The sequence below is a fragment of the Rissa tridactyla genome, chromosome 10 (assembly GCF_028500815.1).
Source record: "Rissa tridactyla isolate bRisTri1 chromosome 10, bRisTri1.patW.cur.20221130, whole genome shotgun sequence".
Taxonomy (NCBI): domain Eukaryota; kingdom Metazoa; phylum Chordata; class Aves; order Charadriiformes; family Laridae; genus Rissa; species Rissa tridactyla.
The window spans coordinates 18360251-18381044 of record NC_071475.1 but is presented as its reverse complement, the minus strand read 5'-3'; the positions used below and the strand labels follow the sequence as shown (position 1 = coordinate 18381044).

General features: G+C 44.6%; 2 protein-coding genes across 3 annotated transcripts; both read left to right on the top strand.

Moving 5' to 3' along the window:
* Positions 1–397: 397 nt before the first annotated feature.
* On the top strand, positions 398–15128 carry RFT1 (RFT1 homolog). 2 transcript variants are annotated; one of them, XM_054216341.1, is made up of 13 exons: positions 398–547; positions 660–745; positions 1350–1466; positions 3208–3397; positions 3986–4087; positions 5054–5188; positions 5994–6072; positions 6352–6402; positions 7793–7923; positions 9098–9242; positions 11520–11625; positions 12937–13186; positions 14066–15128. In XM_054216341.1, the coding sequence occupies exons 1-13, from the start codon at positions 485–487 to the stop codon at positions 14228–14230; spliced, it is 1620 nt and encodes a 539-aa protein (XP_054072316.1). In that variant the 5' UTR covers positions 398–484; the 3' UTR covers positions 14231–15128. The 2 variants fall into 2 exon arrangements, with proteins under 2 accessions (XP_054072316.1, XP_054072318.1); XM_054216343.1 differs by lacking the exon at positions 12937–13186.
* A 110-nt stretch (positions 15129–15238) lies between these two features.
* Positions 15239–20576, top strand: PHF7 (PHD finger protein 7). The gene is made up of 10 exons (XM_054216344.1): positions 15239–17207; positions 17301–17376; positions 17674–17765; positions 17855–17956; positions 18189–18313; positions 18395–18748; positions 18966–19076; positions 19229–19347; positions 19527–19775; positions 19870–20576. Exons 1-9 carry the CDS (start codon positions 17169–17171, stop codon positions 19721–19723), a joined length of 1215 nt encoding a protein of 404 aa, XP_054072319.1. The 5' UTR covers positions 15239–17168; the 3' UTR covers positions 19724–19775; positions 19870–20576.
* Positions 20577–20794: the final 218 nt, after the last annotated feature.

The following is a 20794-nucleotide window of genomic DNA, read 5'->3' as shown; positions in this document are numbered from 1 at the left end:
TACCTCCGTTTGGGGTGTCTGTCTCCTCGCATCTGGTTAAGGCTGGCGGCTTTGCCCTCAGTTTAGAAAGGAATGGGTGGCACTCGCACGGAGATTTTTCAGAAATCTCTGGAAAATAGCGCTTGTCAGAAAATGTTGTTTAATACGATGCCTCCTCTCATAAGCCAGTGTGCAGTTCTGGGGTGGTTTTGGTGGAGTACCTGCTTGCGAAGCACAAAGCCGGCGCTGAGCGCTGGTTTGAGCATCCGAGCCGCCTGGAGGGCGCGGTTATTTTGGAAGTCGCCCGTGTTATGTCCAAAGCGTTCCTGAAGAGGACAGGTTTCTCCTGCCGGGCTGGGAACGGCCGGGTGAGCCGCACCTCCGCCCCCGTCCCGGCCGGCTCCTTCCCCGCCGCCCGCCCGAGGCCGGGGCGGCCCCGCCCGCGCTGACGGGATCGCGGCGCGACGGCGGCGCCACTTCCTGCCGGCGGGGCAGGGCGGGGGCCATGGCCGCGCAGGACGTGCTCAGCCAGACCACCCGGCTGGCCTCCTCCAGCGCCTTGCTGCAGGTGCGGGGGAGCCCCGGGCCGCCTCCTTCCTCCTCCTCCTCGGCGGTGCCTGGCGGGAGCCGCCTCAGCCCCGCTCGGCCCGCAGGTGTTTCCCGTTCGGCTTCCTTCACAGGTGCTGTTCCGGCTGGTCACCTTCGGGCTGAACGCCTTCACTCTGCGCTACCTCTCCAGAGAGCTCATCGGCGTGGTCAACGTGAGGTGAGGGAGCCCCTGTCCCGCGGCCCCACGCGCTCTCGGACCTCCCGGAGGCTGCCCCGGGAACGGGGGTCCCGCAGGGACGGGGCTTTTCGGAAGTGTGTGTGGGTGTTTGCTGCAGGATCCCGGGGTCTATGGTCTGCAGGGTCTGTCACTAATGATGCTTTGCATAACGCTCTTTGATTTACTGTTACGTGTTTGATCGTTGAATGTCTTCAACTTCTGTTTTTTGGCCTGAAGTGGAGGTACTGTACTGCTGCCCTGTTTTCCTGTTAAACCATCAGCTTGCTGAGGAAAAGCTAGACACAATCGTGTATTGCATGCTGTTACTATACAATAAATTTTGTGACTGCTTTTTTGGTTTATTGCATGCTTTAAAGTGATTTTGCCATTTGAGTAATCACACGTAACTACTTTCCCTCCTTCTTTACAAGATGGTGATGATTTGCTTCATATCACCATGTTTTGTTTGCGTGCCTGTTAGATTTGTCTGTCAGGCAGTCCTGTATAAAAACTATCAGTGATGCTAATGCATGAAGGATTTCAGAAATAGTATGTAAAGAAATAATTTTATCTCCTTTTTTTTTTTTCCCCTCACCTCCTTTAGGTTAACTCTACTGTATTCAACAGTGGTCTTCCTAGCCAGGGAGGCATTTCGCAGAGCTTGTTTGAGTGGAAGTACAAAGAGAAACTGGACCAAAACAATTAATCTACTGTGGCTGACGTAAGATACCCTTAAAAATTTACTTCTTTAGAACTTACGAGAGCTCGCAAAATTAAAGCAAGTATTTATTTACTGAGGTAATTGTTTCAGCATTGAGCATCTAGTAGCCTCAGTCATGTTTCTGGTCTGATGTAGGAAGCTGGTCAAGTCTGTTTTAGTGTTTGTGAAACTGATCTCTCTCTGGAGCATGTGGGAAAGTGCATCACCAAATATGTTATTGGCAGCCATTTGTTCTGTCGCTTACCCTGAAGCTTCATTTATGTTGTAGATGTTAAAGAAAGACCCTGTTGCTCTTGAGCACTGGTACAATTCAATGGCCTGGCAACATAAATGTTTGTGTTGGGCAGGAGAGATGTGAAAGGGTTAAAGAAAGGGTTGGAATTAAGCAACAGGGGGTAGTAAGTAGGACAACTACTTTCAACTGCAATGCCATTTATAGCAGAAAGTGGATAGCTTAAAGTCTCTGTGAAGCGGTACCCAGAGAGTGCCATCACACATTGCAGCTAAGTGGACATTATGACTTGTTTCTCTCCCTTCTGGTTCCTGGACACACCTCTCTGCTGTTTCCCCTCTGTCACATCAAGCAGCTGTGCAGCCACGATTAGGTGGGTTGGGAAGTAAGTTTACCTGTCTGATATGGTGTAAAACTACCCCTGCATGGTGATCTTCTATTGGGTCACCCTGCTGACTTTCCCTGGAACTGCACAGCTATTAATTACATCTGGCCCAGGAATGGGAGGTTGCGTGTAGTCATCTGCATCCAGGTATAAAGAAGAGGAATTGTCTCTTTCAGGGATGAGTTTAATGCTTGTCTTTTACATGTATTAGATCTGTTCTCTTCACTGTATTATAATCAGTTTTCTGCTATTTGACAGCATTTCAAGTGGACATTAAACGATAGAGTTAACAATGACTGTGCACCTTTTTCTTTTTAAATTTTTCCTCATAGAGAAGCATAACTTAAAAAGAAGATTAACTTTCTTGAAGGATCTGAAATTCATCTTAGGAGCTTGATGTCAAATACCTTAGGGAGCTGATAATGGGAGGGTCAAATAGATCCTGCTGCAATGATATAAAACTTTCTGCACTCTGCCAGAAGCATCGTGTTCCTGAAGCAGTGTCAACAGAAGGTAATACACGTCTGCACTCCTGTGCCTAGTTTGGCTTTTTAGCTACAGTCACTAATCAAAGTGACTCTGAGCTACAGTAGAGCATTGTGAACTGGCATACCTGAGGTGCAGGCATGCATTTTCTTCTGCTCACTCTGCTGTTGCTCTCTGGAGAACCAGTCATTTTTGGAAGAGTGAGACTAGCAGTTGGAGTGGTGGCATCTTTGTCTGTTACAGCAAGATCCAACCAAGCTTGTCTGCCAAACCCCTGGTAATCACAGACTATAAAAATTGTAGCAGTCAGGGGTTTGCGGTATTCCGCAGGCTGATGAGTTCAGAATTGTTCAGTCCTAGGGAACAAGAAATGCAGATAGTTGACCTTATATTAGGTTCTTGAGTAGAAAATAGACAAGTCAGAAAAATGTTTTCTGTGTTTTGCAAAATGCCTTAAAGATGTTCATGACAAGAAAAGTATGATTGGTATTGTAACAACAGAAATTAATTCCTCAGGACTTTTTATTTATTTATTTTTAATTATTACGGCAATATGTGAAATTTTAATCTAATTTTTGGGGATATTTTTTCTGCTTACGTAACATTTCTATTGATTGTTTTCTATGTTAACTTTTTAGAGTCCCTCTTGGTGTGTTTTGGTCTATTTTCTTGGGCTTAGTCTGGCTACACTTGCTTGAAGTACCTGATCCTTCTGTGGTTCCTCATTATCAGGCTGGTGTAGTGGCATTTGGTCTTTCTGCAATTATCGAGCTTCTGGGAGAACCATTCTGGGTTTTAGCACAAGCTCATTTGTTTGTGAGACTTAAGGTTAGTAAAGTACACAGAGTGTATGTGTGTGTGGGGAATTGTCTCTCTCTATTGAAAAGAACAGATTCGCGAACTAGGTCTTTGTATATTCAAGCATATAAAAAACCCCCACAAATCTGTGCGTACTGTTTAGTACTGTATGACGTAGTTGTAACATGGATATGAATTTGTACCTGTTAAAGCAAGAAAGCTGGTTTATTTAGTGATCATTAAATACTTAATCGTGAATTTTAATTGGAGGGAGAGACACATAGCTTCCACAATTTTGCATTTCAAGTGATTGTATGAAATTGTGAAATGCAACAATTGAGAATCTGATTGTCTCAAGCAAAATTTTCTCCCTTATGTCTCATACAAAGGACTGGGATAGTGCAATGGAAAAATTGTGAAATGCAAGAATAGAAAATTTACGGAGAAATTACAATCTAATGTGGCTAGCTTGGCAAAAAGAAATTCTGTGATAAAACCACACTGGCTATGAAAGTCTTATATTCCCACATAAATTCTGTGTGTGAAACTGATGTATTTTAAGTTTGTGTATGTGGTTAAGTTGGCAGAAAATAAACCTCTCTCTTCCCTTTCTTAAAGGTAATTGCTGAAAGCCTTTCAGTAGTGTCAAAATGCATTTTGACGGTTATTTTAGTAGTTCTTTATCCTCAATGGGGCCTCTACATTTTTTCCTTGTCTCAGGTAAGTTTCCTGTGTTCTCTTCCTCTAGAACTTCTTGATTTGTGTGAATTTTTATTTGCTGCTGCCTTTGACACTTAGGCTGCTAAATAACTTTGAGGAGGTAGAGAAAATACTCCTGGGAGGTTTAAGATTTAGCACTTGTATTTAGTATTTTCCTGATACTCGTTATTGACTTGGCACTTTGACCTTGAGCAGTTTAATGGAGGTACAAGAAAGCACCTTGTTCTGTGCTTAGGTTATGTTAGGTAATAAGGTTATGTTATTCTGTATAAGTTTTATGTCAACTCTTCTTAATCAGTTACACATTCTAATGCTTGAAGACTCTGTTCACCACTTGGCCTCAGTATTAATGTTAGACTTTGGAGTCTACTGTGTAGAAGATTATAATCACATGTAATTTTATCATCCTGTACCACCAACCTGTATCAGCTTATCAGGAAGTGGTAATCATGTGTAACACATACTCGGATTAAAACTTTTTCTTTACTGAAGTGAAGAATGGGTATATTGGCACCTGAAAAATAGTGTTATGACCTGCACAATATCAGTTTACCTAGAAATGAAAATGTGATCCACCTCAGATGTGGACATTTAGTTATTTTTTTTGTTGCCTTTGCAGTGGCTATAGTAGATAGTTTATAACGGATCAAAGGCAGAAGTGTAGATGTTGCTGTGTTGACTTGTTTTTTGACTAAGTGAATAATTGCTTTAGAATTGGACTTTAAATAAAAAATGCTGAATAGAACATAAGAGTTGGCAAAGGGCTATGATAACTTACATATTAAAAAAAATCAACAGCATTCTTGGGGAGTTAAAGTCTTTACCTAGTTGAAAATTTGACAAGGATAAGGGCTACTTACTACATTTGGTTCTCACTGAATTTGGAATTCTAGCATGACATTCTACTTTTGTAAGTTAATTTTGTATCACTGGTTGTTTTTCTTCTCTCCTTCCCTAACTTTGCAGCTTTTATACGTCAGTGTTCTGGTGATGAGCTATGTAATTTATTTTGTGATGTTTTTGGGGTCTCCTGAAGCAACAAAGAAGTCATTTCCAGTTGCAAGAATGAAAGCTCTCTTACCTAACTTGGTGGAAGATGAGGTACGTTGCACAGTTTATTTCTTGATTTTTAAGTTGTTCTTGAGAGAGCTTTGGTTCGTATCAATAAAATCCTTGCCAGAAGAATGTTATGAAATTTGACCTCTTTGTTATTGTGGGCTTGTTGCTGACTTATCTTTTAGTATGTTTGCACAAACTCTTAACTGGAGGTAGAAATCTCCAACGCACAGGGGAATGACCAGGTATCACTGGATCTAAGGCAGGAAAGAAACAAGAACCATTTTACCATGGATTTTGGTACCCGGACTTTTCCACAAATAAACCTGGTGGTACACAGCATCCTACAGGCGCTCAAATATCTCTGATGCCCTCTCAAAAAAAATGAGGCAAAGAAAGAAATGAAAAGACACAGTGAGAAAGAAGATAGTTTGAAAAATATTTGCAGATTGAAAAGATAAAGGTGGTTCTTGGTTGCAAGACTTGTGGGGACAGTTTGAAGAGCAGTAAACAATTTAGATCTACAATGAAGGTGAAAGTTATATTGGTGTGCTAAACAGCACGAGGTATTTGTTCCTATCTCTAAGTACTTTCTGTAGAAAGCTTGTTTGGGTACTTTATCTGCAACAATAGTAATTTTCAGCAAGGGAAAGACTCTGTCAGATCAGAGTGATATTAGGACTTGAATCTAGCGTTATTTTAGATTAGTTGTTAGTAGCTATGATATTGTGGGGTTTTCTCATCAGTACATTTAGAGCTAGCCTAGAGTATTGTACTGGCTTTGTATTTTCTATTTCTACTCCGTAGTTTCAGTCATGTTTATTACATTTCAGTACTTCTTTTTTTGCAGACCTTTGTCAACTGGAAGGAAGCACGGTTGACTTGGAGTTTCTTCAAACAATCCTTCTTGAAACAGATTTTGACAGAGGGTGAGGCTTGGCGTATGGTTGTGGTGGAGAAGGGGTAGTGAATACCATTTACAAAATTGACTTAAAGATTGAGAAAGCTGGTAGGGGATGTGGGCATGTGACTTCTAGAGATTGTTGCTGGCAGATGTTACTAACGTGAATGAAGTTTTTGAGGGTATTCTGAGCTAGATGCTGTCCCGCTTGACTGCGTCTCTTAAATACTTAATACTGGAAGTGCCTGAACAACTATTGGGAAAAATTTAGGGACTTGTTCTTAAGTTCTTTATTTTGAACTTACAGGTGAACGATATGTGATGACTTTTTTGAACGTGTTAAATTTTGGAGATCAGGGTAAGTGCAATGGTGTTGTGGAATGGTGACACAGTTTTCTTAGTCACTGCTCTTCAGATGGTTCTGAAAATGACTTGAAGTATGTGAAGATAACGTGAAAGTCTGAGAAGATTTCAACGCCTTTGTGACTTGGAGATACATTTCAGTGAAAGATTGATATAGATATAGAAAATAATGTAAGCTCCTGGATTTTAATTTTTTCTTTGTTTGGATTAAACCTTTCCAATTGGATATGTGATACCATGTATCTTGTTTCTTCTTAAAAAAACCCACAACTGTATTAGTATTTGGTGTGTTATTGTTATAGTTTTCTGTCTTCAGTTTTTGTAATTCTGTTTTCCTGCTGTTTTCTGTCTTCCTTTTGAACCTGTGTTAGCTGTTATGGTGGCAAGAACATCATTGTTTATAGCATTTCATCTCAAAACTGATTTATGTTCTGTAAAAAGAATTCAGAGTGGTTACAGAGTAATGTGTGGCAGTAGCCATTCAGATGAGTGAGTTGGCAGCACCTTGGGTCTTTATAGCTTGGGGAAGGAAAATAGGCTGTAATTGTTGGCCTACTGTTCTAAGTTGCTTGGCTAGTTTGAATTACTTTTAATTGCTGGCAGTAGTATGTTCCTCCATAAATACTGAGTAGATGTGCTTGCCACAAGTAACTGGAGCCATTCTGGTCCTCCTCCCATGCAGAAGAATTGAGGGGTCTTCAGAAGAGCTATGAGTGCAAAAATGCCTGTACTCTCAAAATGTTGAGAAATGTTGGTTCCAGGTCCTATGAAATCAGCCAGAACCTTATTCTCTTATTTCACTGTGAATAAGTAAAGCATTTATCCATATACCTCTCAATGACTGTACTCTGTGTGTGTATGTATGTGTGTATATATATGTACACACACCCATAGATAGATGTCATAGCAGGTTTGGAGCAGTATCTTGCTAATGGAAGCGCTGGTAAAATGTCATGTGGGATTGCTCTTCCACTTCAGTGAAAGTAAAAAGAAATCCTCACACTAAAAATAGATACCTTTCTCTTCTCCTGTATCGGTAAATCCTTACACTTCTGTTCTCATTTAGTGAAATTCATCAGGATCTTTTAAATTCCTCTACAGTAAGAACTTTAAACGTGGTTTGGTGCTGTTACTAGATTCACATCTCTCTAGTTGATGCTTTTTGTCCTAACTTTGCTCTCTGTGAGCAAACCTTGTAATTTTGAGCTGTGGTTGCTGACTGTCAGAATTTTTAGGGAACACTGCTTTAACGTTGCACTAAGTTCCATTTGTTTTCTCTGTGTTCAGTGGAAATGCTAAATTAGAATTCATGTCATTGTTAGAGACTTAGAATTAAAATGTGTCTAAAAAAATTACAGGTTGCTGCTATTTTTTTTTTTTTTTAGGTGTATATGATATCGTGAATAATCTTGGTTCACTGGTGGCCAGGTTTATCTTTTTGCCTATTGAGGAGAGTTTTTATGTCTTTTTTGCTAAAGTGTTGGAAAGAGGGAAGAATGTAAAGGATCAGAAGCAGGTATGTTTAATTTGGATTCATTACATGTCAAATGCTTGATTTATGTTACAGATAAGTTGCATCACAGCAGTGTGACTGACAGAAGTGTGTGTTCAAATTTGACTATAAATGCTGTTAAAATTGAAAAGTTGAAGTGGAGGACAAAAATACCGAGTGAGGCTGAACCAAAGAAATTAAGATAAACAGTGGCATAGTACTGTCTTGTATTATAAAGGAAGTTTATAATCATCTGCTCCAAACAGGGTGAGGTGATGTAAACCCTAGTGTAGCATGTATTTCCAGATCTGCCTAGGCAATTACTTAAATCCTGAAAACATATTATTTCTATAAAGTAAATGCTGTCTGAAAATATTTGACTTGAAAATATAAGTAGTTGTTAAGTATTAAACAGTAATGTTTACCTACTGTTTTGGGAAGAAAAGACTTGTATTTTTCTTGAGCTTTTGAATTGTATGTGGCATATCGATGGTTAAACAAACAAGAGCTTTGTTCCAAACAGTAATATTCACACGTGCTCTATGTAAGAAACTCTTCATCAGCCTGAAGGTCAGTCTGGGCTTTTGTCTGATACTATGACAACTTTTTGCAGTTAAACAAATCCCATGCTTCAGCACATTGGTGGGCTAAGAAAGATGTACGTATATGTATATTTCATATATAGTGTACCTGATATATATAACTGGCAAAATGGTTATGAGTTTTCACTGTATGTACTGAAATTACAGTACAGGAATTACAAAATGCCTCTTGTAATGAGGTAGTAGAACTGACAAGTTGCTTGTTGCTGTGGCAAATCCGGTAGTCCCGGGCAGCAGTAAAAATCTGACCCTCCTGCTGACTCAAACTGTGGCGTTGGGCAGATGCCATGCTCTTCTTTGCCGTTTACTAACTGTTAAACAGGTGCAAATGATGTTTGCACATTTCTTTGAACAGACACGTTCATGGCTAATAGTTGTGTAGAATTTGTGATGTGTAAAACACAGCATGGAATAATAAATATATAAAAATTGTTGGAAGTTAAGACCACGTGTATGGATAATTCAATAACAAAGGATAAGTTTCACACCTTTTCACACTGTGCAAACTGATTTTTTCTTTACATGAAATAGCTTTTCTCCGTGAAAATAACTATTATATTGATTCTGATTCATGTAATTGACTACATTTTTTTCAGGATGATGTTGCTATGGCTGCAAATGTATTAGAATTGCTGTTGAAACTTGTGCTTCTGATTGGCCTTACCATCACGGTTTTTGGCTATGCCTATTCTCAGCTGGCTCTGGATATTTATGGAGGCTCAATGCTCAGTTCTGGAACAGGTAAAGATTTTTATAGAGCTGGCAAAAAAGCCATTCTTTGAAAAGAGAAACTGCAGCTATTATGAATTCTTGGGCAAATCAGCAGATTTTTTGTTTGTTTCGGTAAAACTCCTGTTTTAAATCAGTGACTTGTCTTGCCTGGATCCAGAACTCATGCCTTTGTTAATAGCATCTTTAATATGTAGTCACCTTAAACTAAAATATACTGAGGAGCTCTAAATATGCATGATCAAGTTTGGGGCTCTACCTTTTTGCAATCTGACATAGTTGGAAAAGGACATTTTAAAAGATTGTGCGATGACTCCATGATGTGAAATTGCTAACTCCAGCTTTTGTAAAATAACAACAAACCCCCAAAGAACCCATACAACAAACCGGAAACAAAGAATCCATAGTTTTAGCATAGAAACAATAATACTTTTTTTTTTTAATAGTGCTAAATCACATAATGGTAACAATCTTGCTATAGTTGTACATATTAAGGGGTAAGTTTTACAAATCGCTCCACGCAAGCAGTCAAGGAATTTGTAGGTCAGCTTGGATTTTCAGGAGAGAAAGTAGAGGTTCGTTTGAGTCCTCCTTCTTGAAATGGTAACACACAAATTGTAGCCTGGAGTTTTCTTGGGTACTTTCGGTGATTTGTCAGTTGACTTTACAGTAGCTCCTGCTAGAAAAAACAGTCTGCCTTCTGTGTGTAATGTTTCATTTCCTACCTGATCTATCTTGGGCGAAGATCGAGCAGCTCCTCAGAGGAGCTTTTTTGTTGCATTTCTGTCTGGAAATTTTTGCCTGTGCGCCATGGTGGGAGAGTTCTAGCTCGAATTTTCCGTTTCACATCTATTACAATTAAGAGAAAGTTACAGGGAAGAGGAAAGCATGTGACATGTCTTTTATTGAAGACAGTTGCACCTGTCAGAGTTCTGCACCTTCAAACCATAACCTTGGAATATTGCTCATTGGGTATTAAAATTAATTGCAATTACCTTATTCGGTGTTAAGATAATTTGATATATTCTAACCCCATTGACACTTTTCTGTTATTAAGTGTTAACCATTTAGGTATTTCTGCTTTAGACCCTTGCATGTTGTTTGGAAGCTGGTGCTAGATTTGTATAGTGATTTTGAGGAAAACCCTGTGTCTGCATAACCAAGAAAAAATGTTAATAACTTTTGCATGCTGTTTTGAGTTGTCTTGCTGCTGGTCCTATCAGATTGGTTTCTAATTTTGAAAGCAAATATTGTGAAAGGCGGTCATTCTGGACTTCAGCAGCCAACTCTTTTTATGAAGAAAATGTTTTCTGTCCCTCTTCAAGAATGAATGTCTGGGCCTCATCTGTTAGACATGCTTACTTGACTGAAAAGGACTATGTTTAGGAATGTGGATGCAAGTCAAATGACTCAGAAGTATATATTTTTTTTTTTTACCTGATGATAATGTGTGAAAATGAAATGTTGAGCGTGCGTACTGGCTTTATTTGACCAGATATTCATGTATATATTCATTTGGATATTTTTTTTTTCTGACTGCTCTCTAGTCTAACGTTCTTATGCATACTTGTAAAGAAAGTCTTCAGCTCTGCCCCACATCTGCAGTGTATTTACTGCTCACTTGGCAGTTGTTCTTTACAACTGAAACACGAGGAGGCTCAGTGATATGAACTACATTACAGCCATCAAGAAGGAATATTGAGGGATGCTCACTGACCTGTTAAAAAGCGTGGGATTATTTTCCCAGTGTTACAATTTTTAAAGGACAAGAAAAAGATTAAGGTCTGAATGGAGAATTTCGAAGTCGTGTATAAATTCTCTGACCCATAAAAATCTGAGTATAATTTTTATCTAGCACTGTTTTGAATGTGTTGAACAGCCTTTTCGTTTTTCTTACTGTTGTGTTCAAAATATACATTTTATTGCATTTAGTACCTCATAATGACTATTGGATTAACTTCCAAAAATTTCTGTACAATAGCAGATTTGGGTTATGATAAATATTAATTTTTAGTTAGGAAATCCCTTTTAATAAAATACTTTTTTTTTGATGGATGTCTTTTCTGTTACTATAGTAACTACTGTGCTTGTGTATTTCGGGTTTTATTTTTGTTTTTATTTTGCCTTGCTTATTTGTGTTCTTCTCAAGATATCCAGACAGGAAACCTACTCAAATGAACTTAAGTTTAGTATTAGTGATAATGTTACAACTTTTATTTCTTAGTGTATAAACAATGCGGTTTTATAAAAGAAATAATAATCTACTTATCATTCTAATGTGTTTTTTAGGTCCAGATCTCCTCCGATGTTACTCTCTATATGTCCTATTTCTTGCTATTAATGGAGTAACAGAATGTTTTACGTTTGCCTTGATGTGCAAAGAAGAGGTAGACAGGTAGGAAATCGTGTCCCCAGAATATTCCTGTAATTAATCTGCATATGGTTTGCCTGGAGTTCAGTATGTAAAAAGAACAATTGTTCTGCCTGGATATGTGCCTGGAAATGTATTTTTCCGAAGAGCAAATTTCATTCTGCAGTCACTTTAAGAACTGTGTTCCTAGTCTCCAGAGCCAGATGCAACAGATGGGCAAGGAAACATGCACTATTTTTGTTTTTTACATGCTTGTATTTGTTGATAAACACCGATCTTCTTAAAAATTTATATGTAATGACCTTTCATAAAAAGATTGGTGCATTTGAAATCAGCATAAAAATATCCTGCCCCGCTGAAAACCAACTCCTTATTTAGCTGTCTGCTTGTAGATTTAGAGGTAGAAGCTTTAGCAAGTATTTAAATGCTTGGGTAAAAAGGTCAGAAATTAAGAAATAAAAAGATTGTTAAGTTAGCTTTTGGCAATTCACTAACTGGAAAAGTAATTTAAATGTGAAGTCTTGTTTTCTGTACGTATGCACTTGAAATTACAGTTTTTAAGACAGTCTATCACTTAAAACTCATTAAAATTTTGCAACTGTATATCAGGTACACTTCTGAATGATTTAAATTGTGGGTCTGAATTCAGTGGTTTATCTACTTTAAGTAGGAGGCTAGACTAGATGACTTCCTGAGATCCCTTCCAGCCTGGATCATTTCTTGATTCTGTGTTCATCCTGCGTTATTGACTTAGAAGCCTGGTTGCCTTCCCAGTGCTACCATTAAGCTTTTTTTGCTTATGCAGCAATTGTCCCGTACAAGACCTTTTCAAATCAATGTCAATAAGGTCTGCTTTCCACAGTCAAAGTAGTATGTTTTAGACTTAGCAAGGGCTGTTTTCATCACCCCTTTGAAGTGTCAGTTTGTTTTCAAAGCCACTGTTTGGAGCAGAAACTAAATAAAGCATCATCTTGTTGCTGAGCATTTAATACATACCTAAAATAAAATAGCAAAAAATCCCCTAGCTTTTACATTACTAATCATTGTTACTAAATTTGACTTTCTGAAATGAGTATACAGCTGATTAGTGAAATAGAATTTCCTTCACGTAATGTAGTTCTTGGATTAATTTGATGTATTTTCCATCCTTTCAATGACTTCTTTTTTTATTAACCTCAGTTCTCAAATTTATCTTCTACCACTAGAAGATAAGAAATTTTTTTGTTCCTTATTTTAGAAAATAAATTGTGGTATTTCTTTAAAGATAAAGTTAGTAAATAAATGCTGTAACTGTATACGTTGTTAAATTGTTTCTTTTTTTTTTTTTCTCCCTAGGTACAATTTTGTTATGCTGGCCTTGTCCTTCACGTTTCTGTGCATCTCTTATTTCTTGACCCACTGGTATGGCAGTGTAGGCTTTATCCTTGCCAACTGCTTTAACATGGGCATTCGAATAGCTCACAGCATCCACTATATCTATGATTACTTCAAAGACAGCACTTACAGACCTTTGACAGGCTTGCTTCCCTCACCATTTTTGGTACTGGTTTATGTCATAAGTGGAGTAATCACTGGTTTCTCAGAGGTGAGCATCTTTCTCCCATGTTGCTTTCACTGTGAAAGTCGGTGTCAAATGTGTGTCCACAAGCAGAGAAATGCCATTAGCAAAAAAGGCTGGAAGACTTCCATTACAGGCAAGGCAAGATGCAATGTTAAGAGATTTTCTTTGATACAAAGGTATCGCTGCCACCTCTAGAAGGTGTATCTCACAAGTGATAGAAAATTTAACACGTTTCTGCTGTCTGTAGATAAATCCATGTCTTTACTTCTTAATAATAATGGAAATTTTGCAGTAGCACAAGGAAACTGTTACTAAACATTTGGTAATAAAAAAGTGATAGAGGAAAAACAACCAATACAAAAACAGAAAGAAAAATTGCCAAGAGCACATTTATCACTTTATTCAGACTATGAGATTGTAATTGTGCAGACTAATTGTTACGGAGATGATAGCATTTCAATGTACAAAAATTTGACAGATTGAAAAATCTATTAGGTCTTAGAAAGCAGAGCTTGATATTTTGGAATGGGAGATTTCCAGTGAGGTTTTGTTAGAAAATAGCCTAATACGTTGCTGCAAAATAGTAGACTTGTGTGATAGCACCATCAGAGTTTTCCTAATATCTCAATTAACGTATTTCTGCATTCCAAATAATAGTAACTTCCACATTTACCAGGTGTCTACCGAATGCTCAATTTTGCTGACAGAATTTTAAGAAAGCGAGTGTTATGACTACTGAAGCTGATTTATTGTAGGATCAGTGCATGTGGCAAAACTGCCATCATCTTGATGGTGGTGTTAGCGTGGTCGGGAGAGGTGCTGGACCTTGTTTTTTATTGAGACAGTAAATTGACTTTGTGCCGACTATAGTTTTCCTGCAATTGCTTGTTTCCTTTGTTGTAGGTATTCTTCTGCTGCGATAAGGGCTGGATGGCAAGGCTGCTTCACATCAGTGTGGGGGCTCTATGCTTTGCAGCAACCATCGTTACTATGTTCTGCACAGAGACCAAGCTGATCCACTTTGTCAGAAGCCAGTTCCTCTCCCGGTATATGAAGAAAGGAACATGAAATGCTCATGTGCAGAACAGTTCTAGTACATGCTTGCAGTAAAGGGCTGTGTTTTTTGCATAAGATCTGTATGCAAAAAAGTTTCCACATGTGTTTATTGGAAGCATTGATATGGAGTGGCAATGTAAGATTGCCATCTGAGCGTTATTTTGTCTTCTCAGCTGGCCAGTACAGTGAAAGAGAGCTGAGTAATTTTGTTCTTATGCATCATTCTTTTCTGAGCTTTCCTTCAAGCAGCCTCTTGGGTAATGAATGAAGATCTAAGATACACCCTTCTTGACATAACCTGGTTGACAGACTTCATGGAGAGAGCTCCCACTCTTACCAATGGGGAGTACATGTATGAAGGCTGCACACAGCTTACATCTTGAGATGTAATTAAGGGTGCCCTTATTTGGCATGGTGGGCTGCTTAACTGGTTGGAAAATAAACAGTCTGACAAAAAAACCCAAAACCCATAAAAATAAAAGAAAAGCTGAAGACACTAGGACAAGGACCAATAGCAACGTTACTGTTGCTGACGTAGAACATAATGTGGTGCAGAGAGATTGCGTTGTCAGTGTTTTGAAGTGTAGAACAGAAACTTCTGAAATTTACAAGCAAATTAATGGCACACGCAGTGTGTGTCCATGCTAGCTATGTCAGATTATTTAATTCAGCGTACCATTCTTTGATGAGGGTATTGATTAACTTGTCAAAAATACTCTGAAGCCTTAGCTAAAGGAAAAAAAAAGGGGCTTGAGCAGTATTTACAGGTGTTAAGTACAATCTGAAAGCTGTAAGCTGAAGTTCCAAAGGTTAATCATAAAACTTCTTTCTTTCGCTCTGTTGGGTTTTTTTTGTCTGAGATTTTAAATGCCAAAATGAAAAATTTCTCTCAATAAACATTATTTTGTCATGTCTGTGAAATCAAATGTTAAATATATTTGATAAGATTTCTCTCAAGGATTTATGCTTAGTGAAACTTCCGTTACTGGATAGAAAAATGCTTCATTTTGTTACAACCATTTTTCTTCATGTTGTGTTTCTTTACTACTTCAGTCTTAATCCTTGTAATGACTTTTTTTTTAATTGTTGAAAATTTGGAAATTCAGAAGTTGTAAAATTAGATGTTAGGCTGCTGGTTTAGGTTCACTAATGGTGTGTTTATTGCAGGTCTGAGCTCTGAATTTGGCAGTTTCAGAACGTACAAGTTGCAGGTTTATAATGATGAGTGTTGCCTTTGCAGTCTTTGGATGGACGAAAAAATGTCAAGCGATGAAAAACGTGCTCAGACATGTACAATTGAAAGCTTTTAGCTTAATTATGTAGCAACACTGCTGATCCTTATGCAATGGTGTGCAGCTTGAGCCCTTTTTTCTTTTTGTGGGCTTGTCCCCGTGGGTCATGGTGACCCCACTGCTGGCTTTTGTGTGCCCCAAATACGGGCTGGCGGCTACCTGCTGTGGCCTGGGGACAAGCAAACCCGCGTGGGTAGGGGCCTGGGCAGCCTGCGCCAGGGGATGCTGCTTGAGCTGGTGCTTGGACTAAATGGTCTCAAGAGGTGCCCTCCTGCATGACGTTCCGTGTTTGCCTCTGCGTGTGTTTCCCACTTAGGGATGCGGACTATAGCAGTAGTAGGGTTGGTTTACAGGCTTGAGGTTTGCTTCTTCCAAGGAATACTAGATGGTAAAAGCCCCAGCCCAGCTCCCGTTTGGACAGGAGACCAAAGAGAGTGAGACGTCAGGCCAAGGAAGCACAGCAGCTGGCGAAGCAGAAATAACAGGCATTGAGGGAGGATGGAGAGGGAGATTGGGAGAGACTGGACAAAACTCACCTTCTGTGACAGACAGTGCTGGTGGGAGCTGCCCGGCTTGGGGTCCAGACCCTGGGGTGCGGCCAGCCTGGGGAGCAGTTCAGCCTTTGCCCTGGGGGAGCATCCGGGGGGGCTTGTGGCCTGTGACAGTGAGTGGCCACCAGCCCTGGGCTCTGCCCAGAGGAGAGACCCAAGCCTTTCAGACCAGGCTTGCTGCTGGCACAAGACTGAGCCGAGGGGAGAGTTTTGTCAAGATATAGAGAGCTGAGTCACAAACTCTTCCCCGAAAGCTTTCCCTCCCCACTCCTCCAGCAGGGAAGTGCCCAAAATCCACCTGTAAAGGCGGGGGCCAGGGCGAGAGCTGCACAGGAGAGGGGGCTCCCATGCTCTCTGCTCGCATATGCCCCTTTCTGGTGCCTCTGAAGCTGCCCCACAGCCACTTGCAGTTTGCCACCCCACCAAGGAAAAGCTCACACTGGTTCTGAAAGACAGATATTGCCATGGAAGAAGGCCATTCCTGCCGCGACTTCCCAGCTTGTGGTCCCGCTGCTTTTTGTTGTGGAGGCAGCGTGTCACCAAAGCGCTAAGGAGTTCAGGAGAAAGATGTGGGGCCACCTGTGACACTGAGGTGCCGTCCCGAGGTCCTGTGCTGTGCCCCGGCCACCGTGCCTGAGACGATGGGCTGTGTGAGCCCAGGCCAAGCTCAAAGATGGCTTCTGCCTCCGGGACCAGGGAGCCCAGAACCGCAGGCAGTGCTGCAGGCGCAGCCTTATCAGTGCGGTGCAGAAGGAAGGATCACCTTCCCCGACCTGCTGGCAGCGCTGCCCGTGGCAGGAGCAGAGTCGACCCTTGGCCAGGGTGGGAGCCCTGCAGTTGCCCTGCCTGGCCAGCACCTTTCAGCCAACAGTGCCACCCTCGACGGCTGCCCCGGGGGACCTGGCGTGTGACTCTGCCCTGGCTGCAGGAGCAGCTGCCCCGGTTCTGTGAGTGCTGAGGCCTCGGGCCTAAGCCTCGGCACTGCACAGGCACCCTTGTGAGGTGGTGGCCGAGGGTGTCCCTGTCCGCGTTTGGGGCGCACACAGGCCCGCGTTGCCGATGTCACAGTGGCCATGGTGACCCACGGTGCCAGGTGCATGAAATGGAATGTTTGGCCCAGGCCGGGTGTCAGTGCGACCTGGAGAGGTGAGGAGAGGGCAGGGGAGGGATGGGGCTCCTCCTCACCTCGGGGCTCTGGGCCTGTGCTGCAGGGTCACCTGTGTCCTCCTGCTCCCGCAGGGTCAGATGAGGAAACTCAATGTCAACGTGTGCCATGTCCGCAAGAAGCGGAAGGCCCTCGACTCGATGGAGCAGGGTGAGAGCAAAGCATCCCTTCTCAAGGCTGGCAGAGGGGCTGTCAGGGCGGTCAGCGTGGGGCTGGGAGTGGTGGGCGGGGGAGGCAAGAGCTCTGCAAGTGGGGCCCAGGCTGGACAGTGGGCACCTGCTGGGACACCCCTGCCTGCAATGCCCCCTTCTTCCCCAAGGCCTCCAGCCCTGCCCATGAGCCAGCTGGGCAGGGACAGTCGGGCCCGTGGGGGCAATCCCTCAGGGACGCTTCCCCCGGCCCCGCAGAGGTGCTCGTTCCTGGTGCCATTTGCTCTCTCCCCTCCAGCGTGCATGCTGTGTCGCCGGGCAGAGGCTGACCCAGATATCTGCGGGCGCAAGCTGAAGAAGCATGGGCTCTGCGCCCATGAGTTTTGCCTGGTGAGTTCCTCCGGGGCTCCCTCCAGCTTTCCGACAGGCAGTCCCTGCCCCGCTCTGCTCATCAGCTCCTTGTCTTTGCTCTTCTGCAGTTTTTTGCCAACGGCCTTTGCCAGCATCGAGTCGAGGAATTGGGACTCTTGGGATTTCTCCCTGAAGACATTCGACGGACAGTTGACTGGGCAGCACAGAAGGTGAGGATCCGACAAGAACAGGGATATTTGTGCCAGGAGAGGTTTGCCCTTCCAACTGGCTCTGGACAAAGGTCTTGCTCCACTGAGGCTCCAGCACGGGAGCCTCCTCTGCCAGGCGCAGCTGCGGGCTGTGACCCAGGCGCAGCCATGTCCCGTGCCCTGCCTGGAGGTGTGGGGCTGGCTGTGGAGGCCCTGAGGCTGCTGCTGATGGGGGCTGCGGTGCTCTTTCCAGCACTGCTTTGTCTGTGGAGAGAGCAGGGCCACCATCACCTGCTGGGAGATGAGCTGCGAGCGCAGCTTCCATCTCCCCTGTGCCGTGGAGGGTGGATGCGTCACCCAGTTCTTCTTTCAGTACAGGTACCTCTTCTCCCCACCTCCACCCACCAGGAAGGGACCCAGCATGTCTCACCGCACCCATCCCTTTCTTCTGCCCCCCAGGTCCTTCTGCTGGGAGCACCGCCCAGAGCAGGCAGTGGAGGCGGCTCCAGAGGCGAATACGACCTGCCTCATCTGCCTGGAGCCTGTAGGGGACAAGAAGACCCATGGCATCCTGGTGTGCCCAGCGTGCAAGCACGCCTGGTTCCACAGAGGTTGCATCCAGGTTGGAGTCCTCCTCTCTCCCCAGGCCACAGCAGGCGCTCAGCACCGCCGGGCCTCACTCAGGCTCCTTATCTTTCTCCTGCAGGGACAGGCTGTGCGTGATGGCATTGCTGGTTTCCGGTGCCCTCTGTGCAGGGACAGGGATGCATTTCCCTCGGAAATGCTCACCATGGGCATCCGAATCCCCTTCAGGTTGGTGTCCTTCTGCCTGGCTCGTGAGACAGGAGGGTGCAAGCGCTGTGCCGTGCCAGGGCCTGCCCCAGTGGTCCTGGCCCTCCGCTGTGCCATGAGTCTGGGCTTCAGCTTCACAGAGGAGTTGGAAAAAGGGCAGGGGGGGAAGGGCAGGGGCGCCCTGCATCTGCCTTACGCCGGGGCAGCGGCGCCTCATCAATTTTCCTTTCTCCATCAGCCTGCCATCACGGGACAGCCATGCAGATGAGGCGCTGCTTGCACGGCACAGCCGCTGTGATGCCAGTGGGTGCCTTTGCCCAGGAGGCAGGGAGCAGGCAGACAGAGAGGGGTAAGTGGCCAACGCTGCACCCCGGGGCTCTGCACGGGATCTCAGTCTGGCCGAGGGCTTCAAGCGAAAGGACTGAGAGCAAGAGCTCTGCCAGACAGTCCTGTGCTGCGGTCACTTTGTCCTCACAGCCATGGACGTGTTTTCTTCCCCAGGCCCTGGGAACTGCTCCTGTGCTCCTCCTGCGCTGCCGAGGGCACCCACAGACACTGCTCCTCTTTGAGCAGCAGCACGGCCAGCTGGGAGTGCGACAGCTGTGCTGGCCTGGGCACCGGTAAGAGGCAAAGCACCCGGGTGCCCGGGGGCCAGGGGCCAGGCAAGGCCTGGCAGCGGGTGCCCAGGGTGGGCTTGGCAGAGCCTCTCTGCTCCAGGAGGGCTGGGGGCATCGCTCCTGGCCTATCCTGCCCCGGGCCTGGGGGGCCGTGCCCTTGACCTTCCTGCTTCCCCTTACAGGCTCCAGTGCCACCTCGGAGCTCGCCGGCCCCAGCACCCCCGGCCAGGCCGCATCGGCATCCTCCAGCGGCTCTCCAGCACTTGAGGGCGGTAGCCATCCGAGTGCCCCTGGGCCCACGCCTGTGCGAGACCGCTCACGCTTGCAACGGAGGGCCCAAACTCATTACATCCAGCCCAAACGCCGCCGCAGGACGTGATGTGGGCTGTCCTCAAGTGCTGGCCCCGATCCTCCTACACCGGCACAATGATGTTGGTTGTTAATCTCTGGACTCTTTCCTCCTCCACCCACCAGGAGAGGACCCAGCATGTCTCACCTCACCCATCCCTTTCTTCTGCCCCCCAGGTCCTTCTGCTGGGAGCACCGCCCCGAGCAGGCAGTGGAGGCGGCTCCAGAGGCGAATACCACCTGCCTCATCTGCCTGGAGCCTGTGGGCGACAGAAAGTCCTATGGCATCCTGGTGTGCCCAGCGTGCACCCGGCACCGCCAGACAGTCAGGAGCGGGGCCTTCCCTCCACTCCCTGGCACCTGGGACCAGTAGCACTGACACCGCCAGCCAGGCATCATCGTGGCTGTCTCTCAGATCTCTGGCACCCAAGAGCAGCAGCCCCAGCACCAGCAGGCGGGTGCCATCGGGGTCCTCCTCCATCTCCCCAGCACTCCAGGGCAGCAGCTGCTCCAGGTCCTCTGGGTTAGAGAGGGTGCAAGACCACTCCTGATTGCAACGTCAGGCCCAAAATCCCTACAGCCAGCCCACAAGATGCTGAGGCAGGAGCTGCAAGCCAGCACCAAGTGCTGAGAGCAGCAAAGCCAGCCCGGCAGGACTGGGGCCTTCCCACAGCTCGCTGGTACTCAAGACCTGCAGCCGCAGCACCGCCAGCCAGTGGCCACTGGGGTCTTCCTGTGGCTCCCCAGCACTTCAGGGCAGCAGCCATTCCAGCCTCCCTGGGCCTGTGCAGATGGAAGACCGCTCCTGCTTGCCACGTTTGGCCCAAGTTCCCTACAGTCGTCCCAGACAACAAGGCGGGACCAGTCGTGCGCTGTGTGATGGCCCTGATCCGCCTTCTCCGACACAATAAAGTTCTCTATTAATCTCAGCACTGGGAGATGCCACGTTCATTTGTCGGCTTCCTCCTCCTGTCCCTTTCTGGAGGGGCAGCGTTAGGGGCTGGGCCCAGAGGGTTCTCCTCTGCCCGGGGCTTGGCAGGACCTTCCCCAGACCACCTCCCTCCTGGCGGGATGGCCTTGGCCGGCTGCCCGGCGCCACAGC